Source organism: Eumetopias jubatus, unplaced genomic scaffold, assembly GCF_037043125.1.
Source record: "Eumetopias jubatus isolate StellerSeaLion01/CBP00866 unplaced genomic scaffold, mEumJub1_p1.0 scaffold_13, whole genome shotgun sequence".
NCBI lineage: Eukaryota > Metazoa > Chordata > Mammalia > Carnivora > Otariidae > Eumetopias > Eumetopias jubatus.
The window spans coordinates 46,164,808-46,184,717 of NW_028274819.1; the positions used below are offsets into that span (position 1 = coordinate 46,164,808).

Sequence of the window (19,910 nt, forward strand, 5' to 3'; positions counted from 1 at the left end):
CCCAATACCAACCTCCCATTCTCCTACCACTGCAGGTGTCTTGAAATAGCATCTGCGCTCATCACTGCTTAGAAATTAAGGTCGTCGTCAGGCCTGCTGGTAGGTCTCGCTAAGGAGTGTGTTAGTAAAGAAGCTCATACCACTGCGTCTCAAAAATACTTTGGTGATTGTATTTCAGTCTTTTTTCTTTGTAACCTTGTGTGTTTTCCTCTATTCATCTAAATGCATTATTCTGAGCTGGGTTCCATAGGCTTCATTTAGCTGCCGTAGGAGTCCATGGCACAAAAAAGGTGAAGAGCCCCTGTTTTTTGTTTGGGGTTTTTTTTAGACAAAGAGCGTGAGCAGGGGGACTGGCAGGGGAGAGGGAGAAGCAGACTCCCTGCTGAGCAGGCAGCCCGATGCGGGGCTCAATCCCAGGACCCCAAGATCATGACCTGAGCTGAAGGCAGATGCCCAACTGACTGAGCCACCCAGATGCCCCCCCCACCCCTGTTTTGAAAAAGGCCGGTGCCCACACTGGGGCCTCTGAGTCATTTGGATTTAGATATGGCCTCACAGGAAGAGGGGTTGTTGAAGGGGATCCATCTGTTGCACTTCCTGAGTGGAATCCCCACCATTGTAGCTGGGACTTGACACTCCCCCCCCCGCCACAGAGTAATGCCAGCCTCCATTCAAGTGGCTTGAATCCTAAAGACCATGAAGACAATTCGCAGGACCCTGAAGTTTGAACAAATCCTGGTCGCCAGCATTGTGGGGGCTCTTGAAAATGCTGGGATTGGGGTCCATCTCAGATGGAGGGGTGTACAGGTGCTCCCAGATCGCTATTGTCACCTGTGTGGCCCAGATGGGAAGGAAGCCTCAGACTCCTGCTGCTCAGGACTCCGGCAGAGGTCAGCCTCCCTCTGGGAAGGCTGGAGGCCTCGGGTGCCGCTCGGCAGGTGAACTGCCTCCTGAAGTATCTCCTGACCTCCGTCTCCCTCTGAGGCCTGTTTCATTGATGGCTCAGCTTGAGGATATAGAAAAGAGGTCCAGTTGGGGAACTTCAGTATGTCAGCAAGATCACCGGACTGTAGTTTCTCAGAGAAGACCTCACCTGCTCCACTGAAGACTCCAGCCCCACACCTTTGGGATGGGTCTCAGAACACCAGACTCTGAGAAACTAGATCTTGTATAGGCACCATCTCCAAGGGCTAAGAGTAAAAAGGGACATGATACATTTATTATTTTCTTCCCAAGGCAAAGGAAAATCATTATGAAGAGATTGGGTTGGGCTGAGTCAGCTCACTGACTCATATGAAAAGAGTAAACAAGATACCAACTGAGTAAATACTGTGAAACTCTATCCATCCCCGATGTTGGAGGAAGAGTTGTGCACGTAACCGAGATGTCCCTGAGCAGTAGGAACACTCTCAGAACCGAGGCAGCTGTAATGACTGAAAAGCATAGCAGACCCCTGCACCCTGCCCTGAAATCTGCCCTAGTCCTCCTCTTCATTTCCTGCGTCGTTCTTCCCCTCGAACGAGTGAACGGGTCACACAACCGATCACATGAACAATACCAGGGTTAGAGAGCGCAGGTACATGATGGGAATGTGGCTAAGTTTAAACCTATTAATTGCTTTGTGGGAAGCAAGGTGATTTCATTAGGGGCTGTGTAAGATTTCTGAGGGTGAGGACACACAGTGACGGCTACCCCCACAAGGCCCCGACTGGATCCCGCCCTGGGCATGTGGAGCATCATCCTGCTCTGCAACCCGAGGCACTGGCTGTGGTCCCCTCTCGTCGCACAAGTGTAAAGGCCCAGGACACCGCTGCCCAGGCAACAGCTCTGCTGTCCTCCCAGGCTGAACGCTATTTGTCGGAGGCAGATTCCAGCACCAAGGGGAGATCCGATTCTGGTTGCGTGTGTCACAGAAAGTGGCCGAGGCCTGGAAGCACAGGGAGCACTGGAGGCACAGGGAGGCCGCCCGGGATCCAGTCCGGATTCAGTTCCTGGGAACCTGGCAAGCCCCTGGCTCTCTGCCCGTTACTGGCAGCAGTAGAATCCCCTGTGGGACCTCGGCCTGGCCCGAGGGGGCCGCATGCCGGGGCTGCAGCCACCACGGGCCTGAACAGAACAGACAGCTGCATCAGTTCAGAACTAGAAAAGGAGGAAGAGGAAGGTGCTGGAGATTTGCCTGAGGGAGCTGAGTGTGTTCAAGAGAGGCCAGGAGGGGTAAACCAGCTGCAGCCCTCCAGACTAGTGGCAAAAAGCTTGTGAGAAACAGGAACCATGACCTGCCTTCCCATAGGCATTCCTGTCATGGCTTCCTGGAGCCGTCTCCCAGGAGACCTACCTGGGATATCCCCGATCCATCTCCCTGCAGGAGGGCTGGCACAATTCGGTATCTCCTTCCAGGGCCCTGAGACACCATAGTTCAAGGAGCGCTCTTGGCTCCTCAGACACAGCACGGCTCTGGAGGACCCACCATCACCGCCCAGACGTTCCCTCTGACACCTACCATTCATCGTCCAGAACATTTGTTTTAAAAGACAAAAAGCATGAAGACCCTCACCATGGACCTCTCTTCCAGCACCAGGGGGTCAAGACTAGGATTGGGGGGTGGCCTCTTCGTCAGAGACTGATCAGGACCACAGGGGCACCCCTAGCAGCCAACCCCAAAGACTCAACATCAACACGGATTGGTATTTTATGAAAAATCACTTGAATTCCTAGAAATGCTAGCTCTGCTGGACTTTTAAACAGTGAGTGGAGTCATCCGGCCAAGGAAAATGGCATCAAACGCGCTTGGCCTGGAGGGCAGCCAAGGGCCACAGAGGTTGTAGAGTGGCCGAGGCCAGAGAGGGCCAAAGTGGAGATGAAAGAGCCATACCATCAGCCACCACGCTGTACGGCGAGGAAGTAGAGGGATGTGGATTTGGCCGCCTCGCTCTGAATGGCGGCTTGAGATCGCTGAGGGCCCAGAACCAGCCGTGCTTCTTTGTGGTCTACCCGCAGGGGAACGGGCCCAGCAGAGGCACCAGCAACTCTGGGAAACACTGCTCCAGTTAAGTCTTCCCCCACACTCAATGGTGCAGAGCATCCATTTGTTATGCCCATGGATGAAGGGTCAGGAATTTGGAAAAGGTAGAGTGGGGTTGCTTCATCTCTGCTCCGCAATCTGTGAGCTCAGACTTGAAGCCAGGGCTGACTCAGTGGGGCTAAGGCCAGAACCATCTAGGGTCTCTTTGCACTCAGCGTCCAGCTATTGCCTGGGACCCTAGCTGAGGCTGCTGGCCTCTCCATGCAGCCCGGACTTCCTCCCGACATGGAGGCTTGGTTCAGAGGACCTCTCAAGATGGAAAGAGCCCGGCAGAAGCTGCACTGCCTCCTAGGACCCGGCCTTGAAAGTCACACAGTGTCACTCTCTCCACCCTCAGTTGATTCAAGCAAATCACTAGAGCCTGCGTGCACTCCGGGGTTGGGGGGGGGATGACGAGGTGCTGGGGATGCTGCCCTTCCAGTTTCTCCTACTTATTTCTAGAAAGAGTCCCTGGGTCCAAAGATGTTATAAGTGCTCTGGGTGAGAAAATGCCAGGGCCTGAAATGCAGGTCTCAGGGGGCTTTGGGGACTGAGGCATTTCCCAGCTTGAGTTGCCTGGTGACACCCACAACCAAGCGGCCAGAGGTCACCTTGGCCTACCCATCAGAGAGAAAAGCTCCCCCCCACAACCTGAATCTTGGCTTTTGCACGGTGGGTCTTGACAAGTCTTATAAATCTCCATTGGTCCTTTGAGGCCAAATGCCTTCCTCTCTTGACCTGACTTTTCCTGGGGTGGATACGGAGGGCTGGGGCACCAAGGACGCAAGTGCTAGCTGCCAGGGGGGAGTCAGGAGTCACTGAGGAGGAGACATTCGTGCGGCTCCTTAAGATGAATCGGTGAGGGCATTCTAGAAGTAGGGACTAAGATTGGATCTTAGGGGGGTGGTGAGGAACCCCAACAGGAAAGCAGGTTGGGAACTGACCTCATAGGCTGACCTGAACTTACAGGCTCTGTATGCCATGTAGAGTTTGGACTTAGATCCTGGCTGGCAGGGAAGGTGGAAAGAGAGTTGCAAGGTAGAGTGTCCTCAGGGTGACTGAGGGGGACTCAAATCATTCATGAATTCACTAGAATCCAGTTCACCTGAGCCCTGTAGATCCAGAGACTGGGCACTCTTGGCCCTCTTGCCAACTATATCCAGACCTCACTGATGCATAAACCAAAAATCGAGGTTATTAGTTTGCAAGAGTGAGGAGCACCTCTTTCCAGTGGCAGAAATGCTGAGACCCTATCCAGGACACCCCCTATCTGGTGCTAAGGTCCTCGGGAGCCAGGTTGGTGGTCTGAAGGTTGCTGGGGAAGAATTCAAACCACAGGAGGTGGATATTGTGTAGGGCCATTCTAGGCTTTGCCTGCTGCAGCCGGAGTAGGGAGCTCCCCACTGCCTGAAGTCCAGGTCACTGGGGGACACACCTGTTTTCTGACTCACTCCCCACTTGTCACATTATTTTATTATGCTTGTGTCACGGATGCCGTCTGACCGTTCCCGGGCCTGGAGGGCCTCCTGTCTTCTCCCTTAGGTGTTGATTGGATTAGTCTGACCTCAGCTTTCTCGAGGGCCCCGCGGCTGGAGCAGCTTTCAGAACAACTATGATTAGGGATGTGCGTCATCAGGTCTGTGTCTTAGGAAGACAATGTAGGCTGCCACAGAAGCCCAGCAGAGAGGCTGGCGACCACGCTCTTTGCTACCCCAGTGGTGCCAAGAGAGAGGTGTGACCTCAGTGGGGCGGGGGTGCGGCTGGTTCTCTGTGAGGACCCACCATCACCGCCCAGACGTTCCTTCTGACACCCGCCATTCATTGCCCAGAACATTTGTTTTAAATGACAGAAAGCATAAAGACCCTCACCGTGGACCTCTCTTCCAGCACCGGGGGGTCAAGACTAGGATTGGGGGGTGACCTAGAAATGCTAGCTCTGCTGGTGCTAAGGTGCTGGGAGTCTGAGAGGGAGCCCCTCTCTCCCAGTGTCCAGGCGCTCGCAGGAGCAGGGCAAGCATAGAGACCTCTTGGGGCAGGAGCCGGAAGGAGCGAAGCTGGCTGTGTTTCTCCCTGGCATTCAGCCTCTCCTCCTGGGATCCAGTCCGGATTCAGTTCCTGGGAACCTGGCAAGCCCCTGGCTCTCTGCCTGTTACTGGCAGCACTAGAATCCCCTGTGGGACCTCGGCCTGGCCCGAGGGGGCCGCGTGCCGGGGCTGCAGCCACCACGGGCCTGAACAGAAATAGCAGTCCTAAGAGAGGTGGCTCCCGAGAGGCCCCGCTCAGCCCGGTCTCCACTTCCCGGACCTGGGGACCATGGGGCCCCCTCGGGGTGAAACGCACAAGGAGAGGTGGGCCGTACTCCCCCGTGGATGGGAGAAGACTGAGCAGCCAGGGAAGCTGAGGTTCATGTGCATGATTTGTGCCTTTCCTGGTACTGGGGATTCTGTCCCTCTTCCGTTGCTGCTCTTCTTACCCCTCTGGGAAATGCTCGTGGGCGGAGGGCAGGGCCGGCTGGGAAGGCCAAGGCCCCACAGGAAGGCCCGGGGCAGGTTTCTGGATCGTGGCTCCCACTGGCCGTCTGACCTTGCAAGGAGCCAGCAGGTCTGGGTTCATAGCCTAGCTCTGTTGCTCACGAGCTGTGTGACTTGGGGCAAGTTACTTGAGTTTTCTGTTCTTCTGTTTCCTCATCTATAAAATAGAAAGGAATAATAATAGTGCCTCTCTCGATGGACTGTTGTGAAGCTTACAGAAATTAGTGCTTACATTGTAGGACAGCTCTGGCAGGCAGGGAACGGGACAGAGCTTTGACTGTTCGGACTGTTTGGTTATTATAATCACTGCCATCCTGGGGAATCCAGAGGCCTTTCCTCCCAGTACAGAAGCTGTGCCTGCACATGGGGCCCTTCCGGGTGTTCTTCTGCTTCCAGCCGAGGACCCAGAGTCCAGAGTGGGCTCCCTGAGGTCCTTGTTGGCTTGTCTTCATGGGTCTCTCTGTGGTCACTGGTCCTTCCTCTTCAGCCTCCTCCTGCTCAAGGCCGCTCTCACTCTCTTCCAAGAAACACTCCTGTTGAATCTTGCTGATAGGTTTGGCAGATAAAACACAAGATGCCTTGTATCACACTAAACTGATTTTTAATATAAGTCTGTCCCATGCACTATTTGGGCCATACTCTACTAAAATATCACTCATTTATCTGAAATTCAAATTTCACTGGGCATCCCGTATTTTTATTTGCTAACTCCACCAGTCCTACTGTGAGGCCCCAAAACTAAGGGGTCTCAGGCAAGTCCGAACAAGGAGTCAGTGTGGAGGGCAGGGGTCAGGACTGGGTCCTTTCTTCATACTGGGAGCCTGGAGGTGCTCTGATACTGGGTGTTGTGACATTGTTGGTGCTTTGGGATCCACGTTCCTGGCAGGCTCCTGATGACCTGAGCAGCAGATGTCTTGTGCAGGTGGAGTGCTGTGTCCTAGGTGTGTTTGGCAAAGGTCAGACCCAGGCGAGAGGCCCAGTGGTTCCACTCCATTGTCTGCGGGGGGAAATGGGGGGCGCAGGCTGTGTAGACCCCAAGACCCCAGAAACGGTGGGGGCTGGAAAGGGCTCCCTGCACTGTTTCTAACAGAGGTGCGGCAACAGTGCTCATTCGGTTAGGGAGGACTCAGGCACATGGGGAAATTTCCTTTGGAATTAAATACAGGCATGACTTTGACAGGGGAAACCTCACTCAGGCCTAAAGAATGTGTTGGAAAGTTCTGAGCATGGGGCTGGCTGGCTCTATAGGCTGGCAGCGGGACAGGATCCCTGGAGGAGGAAACAGGCTTTTGTCTGGAACGCCCCATCTCCAGCCCTGAAGACATTTGGGGGTGTGAAGGCTGGTGCAGGGAGGGGGCTGCCAGAGGGGCCCGGGCGGGGGCTGGGGTGGGATGGGACGGGGCGGGGGGCGGGGTGGAGGAGGAGAGCGAGAACTCCAGGACTACTTCCCAAAGGCTCCATGGCACCGAAGGGTCAGGAGTGGGTGTTCTCCATACCTGGTGTGTCAGCCCAGCTGGGGAGGCGCGCTCCTCTTCCCTGGCCTGGCTGACCTGGGGAAGGAAGAATTGGCGGGAAGGGGCCCAGGGGACCCAAGCCGCTGCAGGCAGCAGAACTTGAGGGTAAGAATAGCTGGCATCAGCTCCTGGCTCCTGCTTGGGTTTTCCCACAGGGCAAGCTCTGCTTCGTGGGTCAGGCCAGAACTCCCGGTGAGGTTTGGGGCCCCCACCTGTCCTGAGCTGGCTGCACATTTCCAGTGCAGGATCCAGGAGAGGTGGGGGGCAGTGCCCTGCTGTGTTCGAGACAAATGTGCATTTTACACATTCCTGCGACTGGCCTGGCTTTAAGGCCAAACAAAGGCTGAGGAAGGGGAAAAGCTGACTTGGAAATCCCTTGGAATGAAAGGGAGGCTTCCCGCTGCTTTCTCTCGGCACCTCTCTCCAGCCTCAGGGACCTGCCCTTCTGCAGAAGCGGCACCTGGGCCCCCAGCAGGCCTGCGCCCCAGGGTCTGACCTGTCTCTGGAGAGCACTAGGTTGGGCTGAGCCCCGGCCTTGCCACTTCCTCCCCATGACCTTGATGAGTCATTTTATCTCATTGCCTTGGTTTCCTTGTCTAGAAAACGGGGCTCCTCTCGTTCAGTTCGGAAGACAGTGAGGATGGATCATGAATGCCAAGGTGCCCAGCGCCCGCGGGCGATTCTGTTGTTTTTCCTTACGCTCCTGCCATCCCCCTTGGTCAGACGGCAAGGCCCGGGCTTCCCTGTAGTCCTGCATGATTGTCCTGCCCTCTCCTTCCCCCGGAGCAGAGGGCGCCAGGGTGAATCAGGAGGCGGTCTTGGGGGGATGGGTGAGGAACCCCCTGGCTTGACCTGATACTCTGGGCCTTTTCAGTAGAAAAGGTATTCCATTAATAGGACAAAATCAGTCGTTCAGCGTCTGCCTTCGGCTCAGGTCATGATCCCGGGGTCCTGGGATCGAGCCCCACATCGTGGCTCCCTACTCCGCGGGGAGCCTGCTTCTCCCTCTGCCTGCCCCTCCCCTTGTTTGTGCGCGCACGCGTGCTCTCTCTCTGACAAACAAATAAATAAAATCTTTGAAGAAACATAGGACGAAATCCACTGGCACAAGCTTAAGCTCAGAAGGTTGTTCAAGCCTTTCCATGGGCACCTTTAAGCTCCTGCTGTGAGGTGAGCACCGGATTGAGGTGCGCCCTGGGGGTTAAGTCCTGGGGGCCAGGCACTGTTCTAAGCACAGGTACCTATTGTCCTGTCTAATCTGTGCAACAACCACAGGAGGTTCTCATTTTACAGGTAAGGAAACTGAGGCAGAGAGAGGCTCAGTCATTTGCCCAAGATCACCCAGCTTGTAAGTGAACCCATATTCAAGCCCAGGCATGTGCCCCAAACCTGCATCTGCCCCTCATGCTTCTCCAGGTTCGCTTGGTGCCAGGGGCCCGTGAGGGGCTGGAGGAAACGAGTAAGCCAGCGGTGTGGGGAGCGCGGGGGCACGGCTGCAGAGGGTGGTGTGGGGGCAGACACCTCACTGGGGACGGCTCTCCTGGGTGCCCAGGGCCTTCTGGGGTTGGCAGACCTCAGCCCTGCGCAAATCAGGACAACTGTTCCCCAGGGTGCGCTCTTCTCTGTGGGAACATCTCTCTCTGCTCAGGAGGAGCAGGGGGTCAGAAAGTAGCCGCACGTGCAGGAGGGACATTTTTTATCTCACAGACTGTACCGTCTGTCATCCTGGGAGCGTTCGGGGGCAGATCCACCCCATCCTCAGGGCCAAGAAATGACCGTCCACCCAAACCTCAATAACAAGAGAATGCACCTGGGGTACCAGAGCCTAGAAGTTTCTGGTTGACGGCGGGCTCAGCCAGGAAACTATGTTCTGGTCCCTGAGGTTCAACATCCTTCCCAGTGTGCCAGTGCATCCCCACTGGCCTCCAGTCTGTCACCTCAGGGAGAGGCTGATGCTCGGGCACAGGGGCTGAATGTGGTGGAAGATCCAAAACAGAGAAGATGTGGGCCGTCACTTGCCGGGGGCAGGGCCTGTCCTCGATTCCTGAGGTAACAGAGCCCCTCAGGCTGGACGACTCATGTGTATTCTCTTAACGGCTCTGGAGGCTGGGAGTCCAAAATCAAGGTGTTGGCAGGGATGGTTGCTTCTGAGAGCTGTGAGGGAAGGACACGTCCAGGCCTCTCTCCTCGGCTTATAGATGGCTGTCTTCGCTCTGTGTTCACATCGTCCTTCCTCCACCTGTGCCTGTGTCCAGATTTCCCTTTTATAAGGACACCATGTCCACCCTAATAACCTCATCTTAAATAATTCATCTGCAAGAATCCTGTATGCAGTAGGGTCACTGAGGTACTGGAGGTTAGGACTTCAACCTATGAGTTTTGAGGCGTACAATTCACCCCACACTGGGCATTTGGAGGCAGCAGGTGTGGTGGGGAGAGTGAGTGTTGGCTTGGGGGGCAGTGGTCTGAGGGACTTGGGTTTACATCTTAGCTTCTCAAACTCCCTCAATGGCCTTGGGCTCTGAGCCTCTGTTTCCTTCTCTGCAGAGTGGAGATTGAGAAGCGGTTCATCTGTTCATTCTTCCTTTATCCTTCTAGTGAATGGCAACTGTGCACCAAGCACACGCTGAGGGATAACGTAGTGGGCGCTAACCTCACAGGGCGCTGTGAGGACCAGGGAACCCACGAGAGCTCAAGCAAGTGCAGACACACAGTAGGTGCTCTCTGGGCATCCACTGCTGCCCTCTCCCCTCCAGCTGCAGTGGGCAAAGCTCTGAGGGCCCTCTGAGTGGGTTTCGGTTGGTGGAGGCCCCCTGGGCCTCCATTCCATGTGTTCTGTCCAGAGCCTTGGGCTTGAGTGGACACCGTGGATGGCCCTGGCCCAGGAGGGGTCCACCCAAATGGCCTCCTCCTTGGGGCCTCATGAGAACGAGACAGCCCGGCGTCCCCAGGGAGCGTGGGCAGTGCCCCTGGCTGGCTCAAGAAAGCCCAGGGTGGCATTACAAGGGCCACGGAGAAGCCGTGAGCTGTTCGCCCCACATGGATGCTAAGGAAAGCCTGACAGGGCTCATGTGCTGTTTTCTCCCCACTACCCTGGGCTCCTGCCTCCTCTGATAAACTCTGAACTGGAAAATCAAAGATGCAGAACAGCACCATTGCCATTTTCCACTATTTCATGATAGCGTTGAAGCACCAGGGCTGTCTCCAGGCCCAGCATCCTGCCAAATTGCCAGCCCCACCTCACACAGCCTCTGCATGGAGCCCTGTGGGGCCTCTGGCCAGAGCTTTCTAAATATAGCTCCTTCCTCCTCCAGACAGCAAAGACCAGATCCTCTGCAAGGCTTCCGTCCTGATGGCTAGGCTCTAGGCTGTTGGGCAGACCTCCCCAGCAGGATGGAGGGAGGAGCAGCACGGACAGGGGGTGGCCAGGACTGGCGAGGAGGCCCGAAGCCGGGTCGTAAGGGACACTGAGGCCCTGATGCCCAGGGGCCATGGCCTTGGCCCTGTGTTCCTGCCTTCTGTCCCTGGGGATGTGTGGGGTCTGGGGCCCTGTCCCAGGCAGGCTCTGCTAAGCTGTGACCGGGGGACAGGAGACTAGGCAGTGCTGAAGGAAGAGAGAAACGATGGTCTTCTCAGGAGATAGAGCCTGCCTTTAGGGCTGAACTCCCGACTCCCCCTCTAAGCCAGGTGAGGGCAGATCCTTCACGGTACACCTCAGTTCCTCGTCTGGGAGGTGGGGGCGAAAGACCCTGTTGAGGGGGATCAGTGAGAACGTGTGCCCAGTGGCGGCCATGCCAAGGCTGCGTCAAGACGCCATGGGGTGTGTGGCTCTGCAGGACGGGCGCTCAGCCTGGCATCTCATCCCAGGCGACCCCTACAGTCTGCACTGGGCTGTGTCTTTAATTTTGCCTTGGTGTAGCATGGGGTCCTCCTCCAGTCCTCATGGCCTCAGAGGTACCCCAAGCACAGAGCCTCCATGGCCCTTTAGATAGGGAAGCAGCCATCCTGTGCCCAGCGGGGTGCTGAGGCCCCTTTCAAACATCAGCCTAAATGGGAGCAGGTAAGAAAAGCTGGAACTACCGAATAGAATAAAATCCTGGATTTCTCAGTGCCAGGCCTGGCTCTGCGCGGGAGGCACCAACCCATGTCCCCCCCAGCCCCCACCTCCTCTGATCTGTTTACGGTGGGAGGACCTGCCGTGCCCCCCAGGTCTCTAACACCAGGAAGGGTGGGACCTTGTCTCCTGCAATTAGAGAGTGTTCAGAGGAGACCCCAAACTAACAAGCTTATCATATGGAAAGCCTGGTCGTCAGACAAGGAGAGGCCACTCTGCTCCAGGAACTTTACTCCTATTGTGTGTACAGGCCACGGCCCACTGATCTGACACCCTCTGGTTTGAGATAAGTCAGGACTAGATATGAAATCCCCAAGTGTTGCCCGGGATAGAGACAGAGAGCCGCTGGTGGAGACACCAGCCGCTGTTTAGACGCCCTTCTGCTGACAAGCTGGTCCCCTGGCAGGGGTGCTTCGTGTGGTGAGGCTTTCTGGTGCTGTGGCCACCGTTCACAGGGCACTAACTCAACAGCCCTGTGCAGTTGGTCCCATTATCAACCTCATTTCTTTTTTAAGAGAGAAAGAGTGAGCCGGGATGGGAGGGGGATGGGCAGAGAGCGAAGGAGAGAATCTTAAGCAGGTTCCATGCTAGGCTCGACCCAGGGCTCCATCTCCCGTCCCTGAGATCATGACCTGAGCCAAAATCAGAGTTGGATGCTTAACCGACGGAGCCACCCAGGCACCCCCCACCCTCATTTTCAAAAGAGGTTGAATCAGTTTATCCGAAGGTCACACAGCTATTACGTGACAAAACCAGGATTCAAAGTTTATGCTCTTTCGGCCTCTGTGGTTTCTTCACACCTTGGAGTTCCAGGTTTTCCAGTGATGACAGTTCTTAAAGAACATTTCTAGGGGCTCCCGAGCGGTCATATCTACAACAAACAGTCTGGCCAATGATTAGGACAAGAGCCCTGGGCTTTCTCCAGGGGAAGTCATGCTGAGCTACGTTCCAGAGCTCTAGTAGTTAGCAAAAACATGTCAGTGGAGGAGACCTAGGCTTTTAGCGTATCGAAACTTTTCAAAGGTGTTTGGCAAGGTTCCATGCCAAAAATGTTCTCGTACCTAGAAGAAACTGAATTGCTTCGCTGGAGCTTTGCAGGGAATGCTTTGTCATGAGGGGAAGGAAGATATTCCGAAGGATGCATGTTCACTCCTCGTTATGGAGAATGGTAAATAGCAGTGCCTCGCAGGAATTGGTGCTTGTGGGGTCTTAGGGCCTATTTTTTAAAATTTAAGATCTGGAAAAGGAAGCATACAGTGAAAATGCCAAATCTGTAGGATTCTTGGGAAATGAGAAGCCAAATTAATGGAAGGTGTGGATTTTTGCTTTGGTTCCCAAATCCTTGCTAATGATCAGCCTTTTGTTGGCCTGATTGCTACAGTGGCATACAAGTGGTTTCATCCATCCCACACTTAACTCTCGTGCGCCCCCTAGACGTCAGGCACCGTGCTGGGCACAGACGCAGATCACACATAGTTACTCTGCTTTACACAAGTGGGATTCAGTGGGTCTTTCACTTGCTCAGTTTACTTACTGAGGTATTGTGAACAGTACAGTGTAAAGAACCACCTCATTCTTTTTCATGTCTGCCCAGTGGCATTTCCCTGGGAAGTGACCACATACATATATTTCATTCATTCCCTCATGTTGGGCCTTTGCACTATTTCTGGATTACAATGTAGCAACAGTATAGCCTTAAACGATATTTGCCCGTCTGGACAAGTGTTTCAGAGGATAGTCACCTGGAAGGGAAATTACAGGGTCAGAGAAGATACACATTTAAGTTTTTTTTTGTAAATACTGATGAATTGCCTGCAAAACACATCTCATTCAATTTTAATTACCCCCAGAGCATCTGGCAATGCCTATTTCCTCAAATCCCTACCAATACTGGATATCGTATTCGTTTCGTATTGCTGCTGTAACAACCTACCATAAATTTAGTGGTTTTAAAACAACACAAATTTGTCATCTTACAGTTCTGGAGGTCAGAAGTCCGACACGAGTCTCACCAGGCTGAAATCTGAAATCACAGTGTCAGCAGGACTGCGATCATTCTAGAGGCCCTAGGAGAGATTGTTCCTAGCCCGTGGCCCCCTCCCATCTTTAAAACCGGCCAAGTCTGGGGGCACCTGGGTGCCTCAGTCAGTTGAGCCTCTGACTCTTGGTTTCGGCTCCGGTCATGATTTCAGGGTCGTGAGATCGAGCCCCATGTCAGGCTCTGCGCTGCTGGGAGTCTGCTTGAGATTCTCTCTCTCTCTCCCCCTCCCCCCACTCATGCTCATGCTCTCTCGCTGTCTCTAATCTTAAACAAAAACAAAAACTCAGTGCAGTCTGGAGTCTCTCTCACCTGGTGTTACTCTGACACTCTTCTGCCCCCCTCCCATTTTCAGAGCCCCTTACAATTACATTGGGCTCACCTGGATACTCAGGATTCTCTTCTTACCAGGTCAGCTGACTAGTATCCTGAATTCCACTTGTGACCTGAATTTCCCCTTACCTTGTAGCCTGACGCGTCCACAGGTTCCAGGGAGTCGAATGTGGACTTTTTGGGAGCGGGACATTTCTCTGCCTACTGCAGATATTATAGTGGTGTCCATTCTAAGTGAAAACACGGTATCCTGCCCTTCTCAGTTGCATTTTGTCAATTATTTGTGAGGTTAAACATCTTTTTCTGTGTGAGGAGGCGGAATGGTTTCTATTACCGTAAGGGGTCTGTTCCTGTCTTTTGTCTCTTCTATTGAATTGCCTTTTTGTTGTTGTTGGTTTCAGTTGAGTTATAAATTCTTGAGGGCAAGGACTTTTTCGTACTCATGTTTACATCTCAGTGCCTGCAGATATGGCCCAATTCAGAGAAGCTCCGTGGAGCCCGTGGGCCCTCCCTCCGTCGCTCCCATGCATCCTCTTGCTCTTCTGCTTTGGAAGACGTGTCTGGACCTGGACGCTTCCAGCCGAACTGGCCGAGTTGAGTGTGTCTAGCGGGCGTGATGGTCTGGCGGCTTACTTACTGCACCGTGGACTTCTCAAGCCATGATGGGCTCTGGGGTCAAACGGCCTGAGGGCGCAGCCCTCTGCCCCTGGCCCAGCCCTTCCGGCAGGCATGCTGGCATTTTCGGGTTGCCGGTATGGGAACAGGACAAGCATTGACCCCTCCTTTTGCGAGGAAGGGCCCCTCTCGCTGAGCTGCCCCGCCTTGCCATGCTGAGGCCCTGGCAAGACGCACCACCGACGACCCGGCGTGGTGCAGCCCCCAGGGGGGGAGGGCTCGACACCTCCGATCTGCCTCGTGACTCCACCCGACAGGCAGCAGGGAGAGATTACTTTCCCCTGTTGCTGACCTAGAAATGGAGGCCCAGAGAGGCTAAGGGCCCCCCCAACATGGTATGGCTAGTTTGGGGTACGGGGACTCTTCCCAACACCAGCCCTCTCCGTGGCCTCCCTCTCTCCCCCATTTCTCCAGCCCGATGGGCTGGCAGCCCCGAGAAGGCACCTGGGCCGCAGCGCCCGTGGCAGCCGCACCCCTCCGCCCTTGGGAAGCTAGCAGCTGCCTTGGCCTGCCGGACTCGGACCCGAACCCAGGACTCTGAGGAGGGGGCCCCACGGAGCCCTCTGCGGCCCTTTCCCTCCTGGTCAACAGCCTGGGCTCCGCCTCCTCCTGTGCCACCGCCCTGGGGCTGGAACTCATTACTCTTTTATTAAATCCATCTGCTCTGCTTGGAGCCGACCCTGCGTCTCCGCGCTCCCCGCCCTGGATATGTGGCGGGGGGCTGCACACAGATGCCATTGTGTGAACTGGGGCGGCATCCTGGAGGGCAGACGCCCAGGCGCACTGTGGGGGCGACAGCCCTGCCCAGCCTGGAGGGTGCAGACACTGAGCCGCAGGAGCTAACTGGGCTCTGGAGGGAGGGGGGTCTGGAGCCCCTTCTGCAGCCCCCAGAGCCTGCGGGGCCTGGGATGCAGGGGGGCTTTGCCCTTGCAGGGCACTGCGGGCTCGCTGCCTGGCCTTCCACTGATGAAGCCGCTCCCTCCCTCTCCGCAGGAGTGCATCATCGACGAGGACTGCGGGCCCACCAGGTATTGCCAGTTTGCCAGCTTCGAGTACAGCTGCCAGCCTTGCCGGGACCAGCAGACCGTGAGTGTGCCCAGAGGCCTCTGCGGCTGCAGCGCGGGGGCCGTGGGGGCTGGGCTGTGTCCCAGAGAGGAGGACCTGGGGGAGAAGGCCGGCAGCCCCATTGTTCTCAGTTGGGCTTCTGGAAGCCTTCAGTGGGCTTAACCATGGCCATGCTGGGAAGAGCCTCTCCATGATGCCCGGCGGTGGCGGGGGGGGCGCGGTTGGGCTGACTCCTGGAGGGACTAGGAAGCCGTGTGCAGACCCGCCGCATGGTCCCTGGCTCCACTGCCTGCCTCGTGGGTGACGGGGAGAGAGGGAAGACAGAGCCCCACACCTGCCCCTTCCTCTGGGGCAGACCCGTCCCCGGGCATACAGCCAGTGACACTGCTGCAGCCCCACCCCCACCCTCCAGATCTTTCTCCCGATCCGCCCAGAGAAGGCAGAAGGAGACCAGGAGGGAGCCAGAGTGTGGCCCTGGTAGACATTTCATAGAGAAGCACGAAGCCCGGGAAGCGGAAACTCCCTCCACCCAACAGCTGTTTTGGACAAAGCCATATGGGCTCATTGGCTTCTCTTGTCCTTTTTCATGATTAAGACAGTAACACAGCACAATGACAAGTGTGGGAAATGGAGGGCTTCTCACTCCCCTGTCAGTGCCGTCTGTGGTCATGCAACTGCAGGTGTCCCTCGCGCCTGCCGTGTCTGAGCCCGACTGCAGGGTCCCAGGCTGTTGTGCCCACTCCCGGCGGCAGCACCCACGGGCCCTCGCCATCCATAAGGCTTCCGGGTTGGACCTTGGATTAGCTCTCAGAATCCAGCTGCTTCCTGCCTCTGTGGGCCAGAAGCCACCTTCCGTCCTGACCTAGGGAGCTAATAGAAAGGAGCCAAGGCCCAAGCCTGTGGGGGAAACTACAGGACACACTGCGTCCTTTGCAAAATCTCAAGTTGCCTAGGAAGACCCAGATACAGGACTCCCCTCAGGTGCCACTTTCCCAGTGTTCCAACCCCTCACATCTCCCATCTCTGCCCCCTGCCTTCCCCTGAAAGCCCCACAAACCAAGACCTCGGCAGTTGCCCCCCATGCCCCCCGTCGCCCCCCTCGCCCAGGGTGATGAGAGCGCGTGCTTAACACACCTGTGGCATCTTCAGGCTTTCAGGGCTAGGAGCGGGGTAGGCTGGGTCCTCTCAAGTGCGTGAGCCGGCATGCTCGCGTTTGCCCACCTCTCTGCAGCTCTGTACCCGGGACAGTGAGTGCTGTGGAGACCAGCTGTGCGTCTGGGGTCACTGCGCCAAAACAGCCTCCAAAGGCGGCAACGGGACCATCTGTGACAAGCAGAGGGACTGTCAGCCTGGGCTGTGCTGCGCCTTCCAGAGAGGTGGGTGGGCCCTGCGCTGAATATGGGGCAAGCCCTGTCCCACGCTCCACCACATGAGGCTTCCTGGGGGCCCCATCCATGCCAGACACACCTTTTCAGGGTCCCACCGCCTGGGCGGGCCCCCAGATGCTCGCTCAGGGTGTGTCCCAGCCCCACAACCTCTGCCTGAGGCAGGCCCCCACCTGGAGTGGACCACCATCTCTCTCTCGCTCTCTGTCCCCTGTTGACACCTAGAAAAGTTAAATTCCTTCAGGGTGCATGAGCTCAGGGCAGGAGGAACACCCCCAGATGGGTGGGATTTGAACAACCCCTCTCTACCCTCCAGCTCATTCCCCAGGCCCCGAAGGTAGCACCTGGCTCCGTGCTCTGTCCTGAGGACGGCCCCCTTCTATTCCCATTCCATTCTCACTGCCCCTCCCGGGTGAGGTTGCTCAGGCACTTCCCCCTCCTGCCGGGTTTCTGAAAATCTCTCCCTTAGCTGCTGCCTCCCCAGCTCAGCCTCTGCAGCCCTCAGTCTACCTGCTCCCTGCTGTCCCAAGCCATTTTCCCCAGGTCAGCTCTCGCAGCGCTGTTGCTTTGTTCTGGCTCCTCAGTCTGCCTTTCAAGGCCTCGGCCAGCTGCAGCTTCTCTGTCCGCCTTCTGTCTCCAGGGCTCCCAGCCTTTCCCACCACGCCCAACCCCAGGCCTTCATTGGCGCTCTGTCCCAGCCTTGAGTGCCTTTCTTAGGCTCTTGATTCCTCCCGACTTTTGGCTTCAAAACCCAGTATAGGCCCTCGTCTCCGCGCAGTCCTCCCTAAGTGCTCCAGCCCTCCTGGGCCCTTCCTGCCCTTGTTTCTTCTCATCCCACCTCTACAGTTCTAATCTCCACTTTGCGGTTGAGGGGGGAATGTCGGGCTGTCCCCCATTTCTCTGCTCCCTTCCGTGGTGCCCCCCCCGCTCGATGCTGGGCACGCAGGGATGACTGTCCGCTTGGCCCCAGGTCTGCTGTTTCCTGTGTGCACACCCCTGCCTGTGGAGGGTGAGCTGTGCCATGACCCCGCCAGCCGGCTTCTGGACCTCATCACCTGGGAGTTAGAGCCTGACGGAGCTTTGGACCGATGCCCGTGTGCCAGTGGCCTTCTCTGCCAGCCCCACAGGTGAGGCCCCGCCTGCCCTCCCTATCAGAGGTTGAGAGCAGATGAGGTGCCACCCAGTGGGATCTCAGGAGCAGAGGGGTGGTGTGGATTTAGTTTAGGGTAGGTTTAAGTGGAGGTGTCCTTGGGTCATCCAGAGGCCGAGTCTCACATCAGTCAGTGACTGTCGGTCTGGGGCTCAGGAGAAGGTGTGGCTGGGGGTACGGATTTGGAGCTCATCTGCGTGGTGGTTGAAGCCTCATGAGGAGGTGACCCAGGGAGAGGGTGTGGAGGCAGAAGAGCTGGGAGCTGAGGTGGGAACCCAGGCCCTTCACAGTGAAGGACAGACTGAGGAAGAGCTGGAAGAGGTGACTGAGAAGGCACAGAGGTAGAAGGGAAACTGGGAGAGAGGGCCCCCAAATTGGGCACTGCTAATAGTGTCCTAAGCTGCTGAGAGACCATGAAGCATCTGAGGTGTGGCCTCCCTGTAGTCACTACTCACCTTCCCCCCACCGCCCAGCAGAATCCAGGGTGGCTGGGCAGACACAGAGGACTCCCTGGCCCTGTCTCACGAGGCCAGGGGCTGCCCACAGGTGCAGTAGATGTGACAGTCAGGGGCTGCTGCCACGTGGAGGCCCAGATGGGCAGGCAGCTGAGAGGGACCACACACTGCCATAAACTCTCAGGTCCCGCAGTGCTCAAGGCCTGCCCCAGAGAGTCTCACCGGAAGACAGGCCTCCCCTGGAGGTGGGGGGGCCGCCCCTGGAAAAGTGACCCTCCCTCAGCCATCTTTTTTAAGGTACAGTGTGGACGGGAACTGAAGACTCCGTTGAGGTGTTAGAGGAGGTATGAGGGTGAGCTCAAAGCGAGGGGCCTTGTTTCGGGCGCAGGCCTCCCCGGTGTTGAGGGCCCCGCGTCACCCCTCCCCCACGGTGTGGAGCCAGGCCCTCGGCTGAGCCCAGCCCCGGTCTCTCCCCAGCCACAGCCTGGTGTATGTGTGCAAGCCGGCCTTCCCTGGGGGCCGAGCTGAAGATGGAGAGAGCCTGGGGCCCAGGGAGGCCCCCGACGAGTACGAGGATGGCAGCTTCATTGAAGAGGTGCGCCAGGAGCTGGAGAACCTGGAGAGGAGCCTGTCTGTGGAAATGGCACTCGGGGAGCCCGGTGCTGCCTCTGAGCTGCTGGAAGGAGAAGAGATTTAGATGGAGGCCTGTTCTGCGGGTAGACATGCGATAGAAATAGCTAATTTATTTCCCCAGCTGTGTCCTCTAGGTGTGGGCTTACCGGACTTTTTTCCATGGCCTCTTCCCAGTACATTTTCCCTCTGGCTTAAAACAAAACGAGGTGCTGTGCATTTGTCCAGCTCCCGCTGACTGTACACCATCCATCACAGTCCGGGTGCCTGGGTCAGGCGGGGGCGGGGGGGGGTGGCGGGGAGTGTGTGGGAGGGTGCAGGGCTGCTGCGCTGGTCGATTCCTGGCCACTTGGTCTCTGGTGGCTGGCACCTGGCACGTTTCCTTTTTTCTACATCACCTTGAGAATTGGGGGAGGGGAGGAGCCAGAAAAGGATGAAGATGTCCCCATGACGGGTTTTGGGGAAATGTGGACTTATACATATAGAGGAGTGCCCTGCTTTGCAAACATGAGGCTGGCAAAATGTAACAAATGGATTTTCCATGTACTTCTTCCCATGGGCACAGGCAAGCTGTGCCTTCCGCTGCTGTGGGTGACATGTTCCGCTCTGTGTCACATGCATCCCTGTCCTGTCAGCAGTGTTCCTTGGCTCCTATGTCTGTCCGGGGGCAGCAGTTTCATAGCCCGCACCACAGTCTGGCGAGGACAGTGGTGGTCTCCCCATCTGTCAGCATCTTGGAGTCTCAGAGACACCAAGTTGCTTGCCCGGGTCACACAGCGAGTGAAGACCAGAACAGGATTGCTCCCAGGTGTGATTCCAAGCCATGCTTTCCCTACCCCTCCCCGCCAGCCCAGTGCCACCTAAAGTACCCTCTAAAAGGAGGCTGGATGGGAATTTTTCTTTTGAGGCATATCTGGAATTGAGGTCAGTCTAGTTCACTTTAAGATTAAACTTCTACT

General features: G+C 56.4%; 1 protein-coding gene across 2 annotated transcripts in view; it reads left to right on the forward strand.

Moving 5' to 3' along the window:
• Positions 1–19,018, forward strand: part of DKK3 (dickkopf Wnt signaling pathway inhibitor 3) — a 41,639-nt gene extending 22,621 nt beyond the window's left edge. The window contains exons 4-8 of one of the 2 annotated variants that reach the window (XM_028116946.1): positions 15,260–15,352; positions 16,563–16,707; positions 17,687–17,843; positions 18,710–18,720; positions 18,777–19,018. In XM_028116946.1, the coding sequence (XP_027972747.1) occupies positions 15,260–15,352; positions 16,563–16,707; positions 17,687–17,843; positions 18,710–18,720; positions 18,777–19,018 (648 nt within the window). The remainder of the gene's footprint in view (positions 1–15,259; positions 15,353–16,562; positions 16,708–17,686; positions 17,844–18,709; positions 18,721–18,776) is intronic. The other variant, XM_028116945.2, reaches the window with a different exon arrangement.
• Positions 19,019–19,910: the final 892 nt, after the last annotated feature.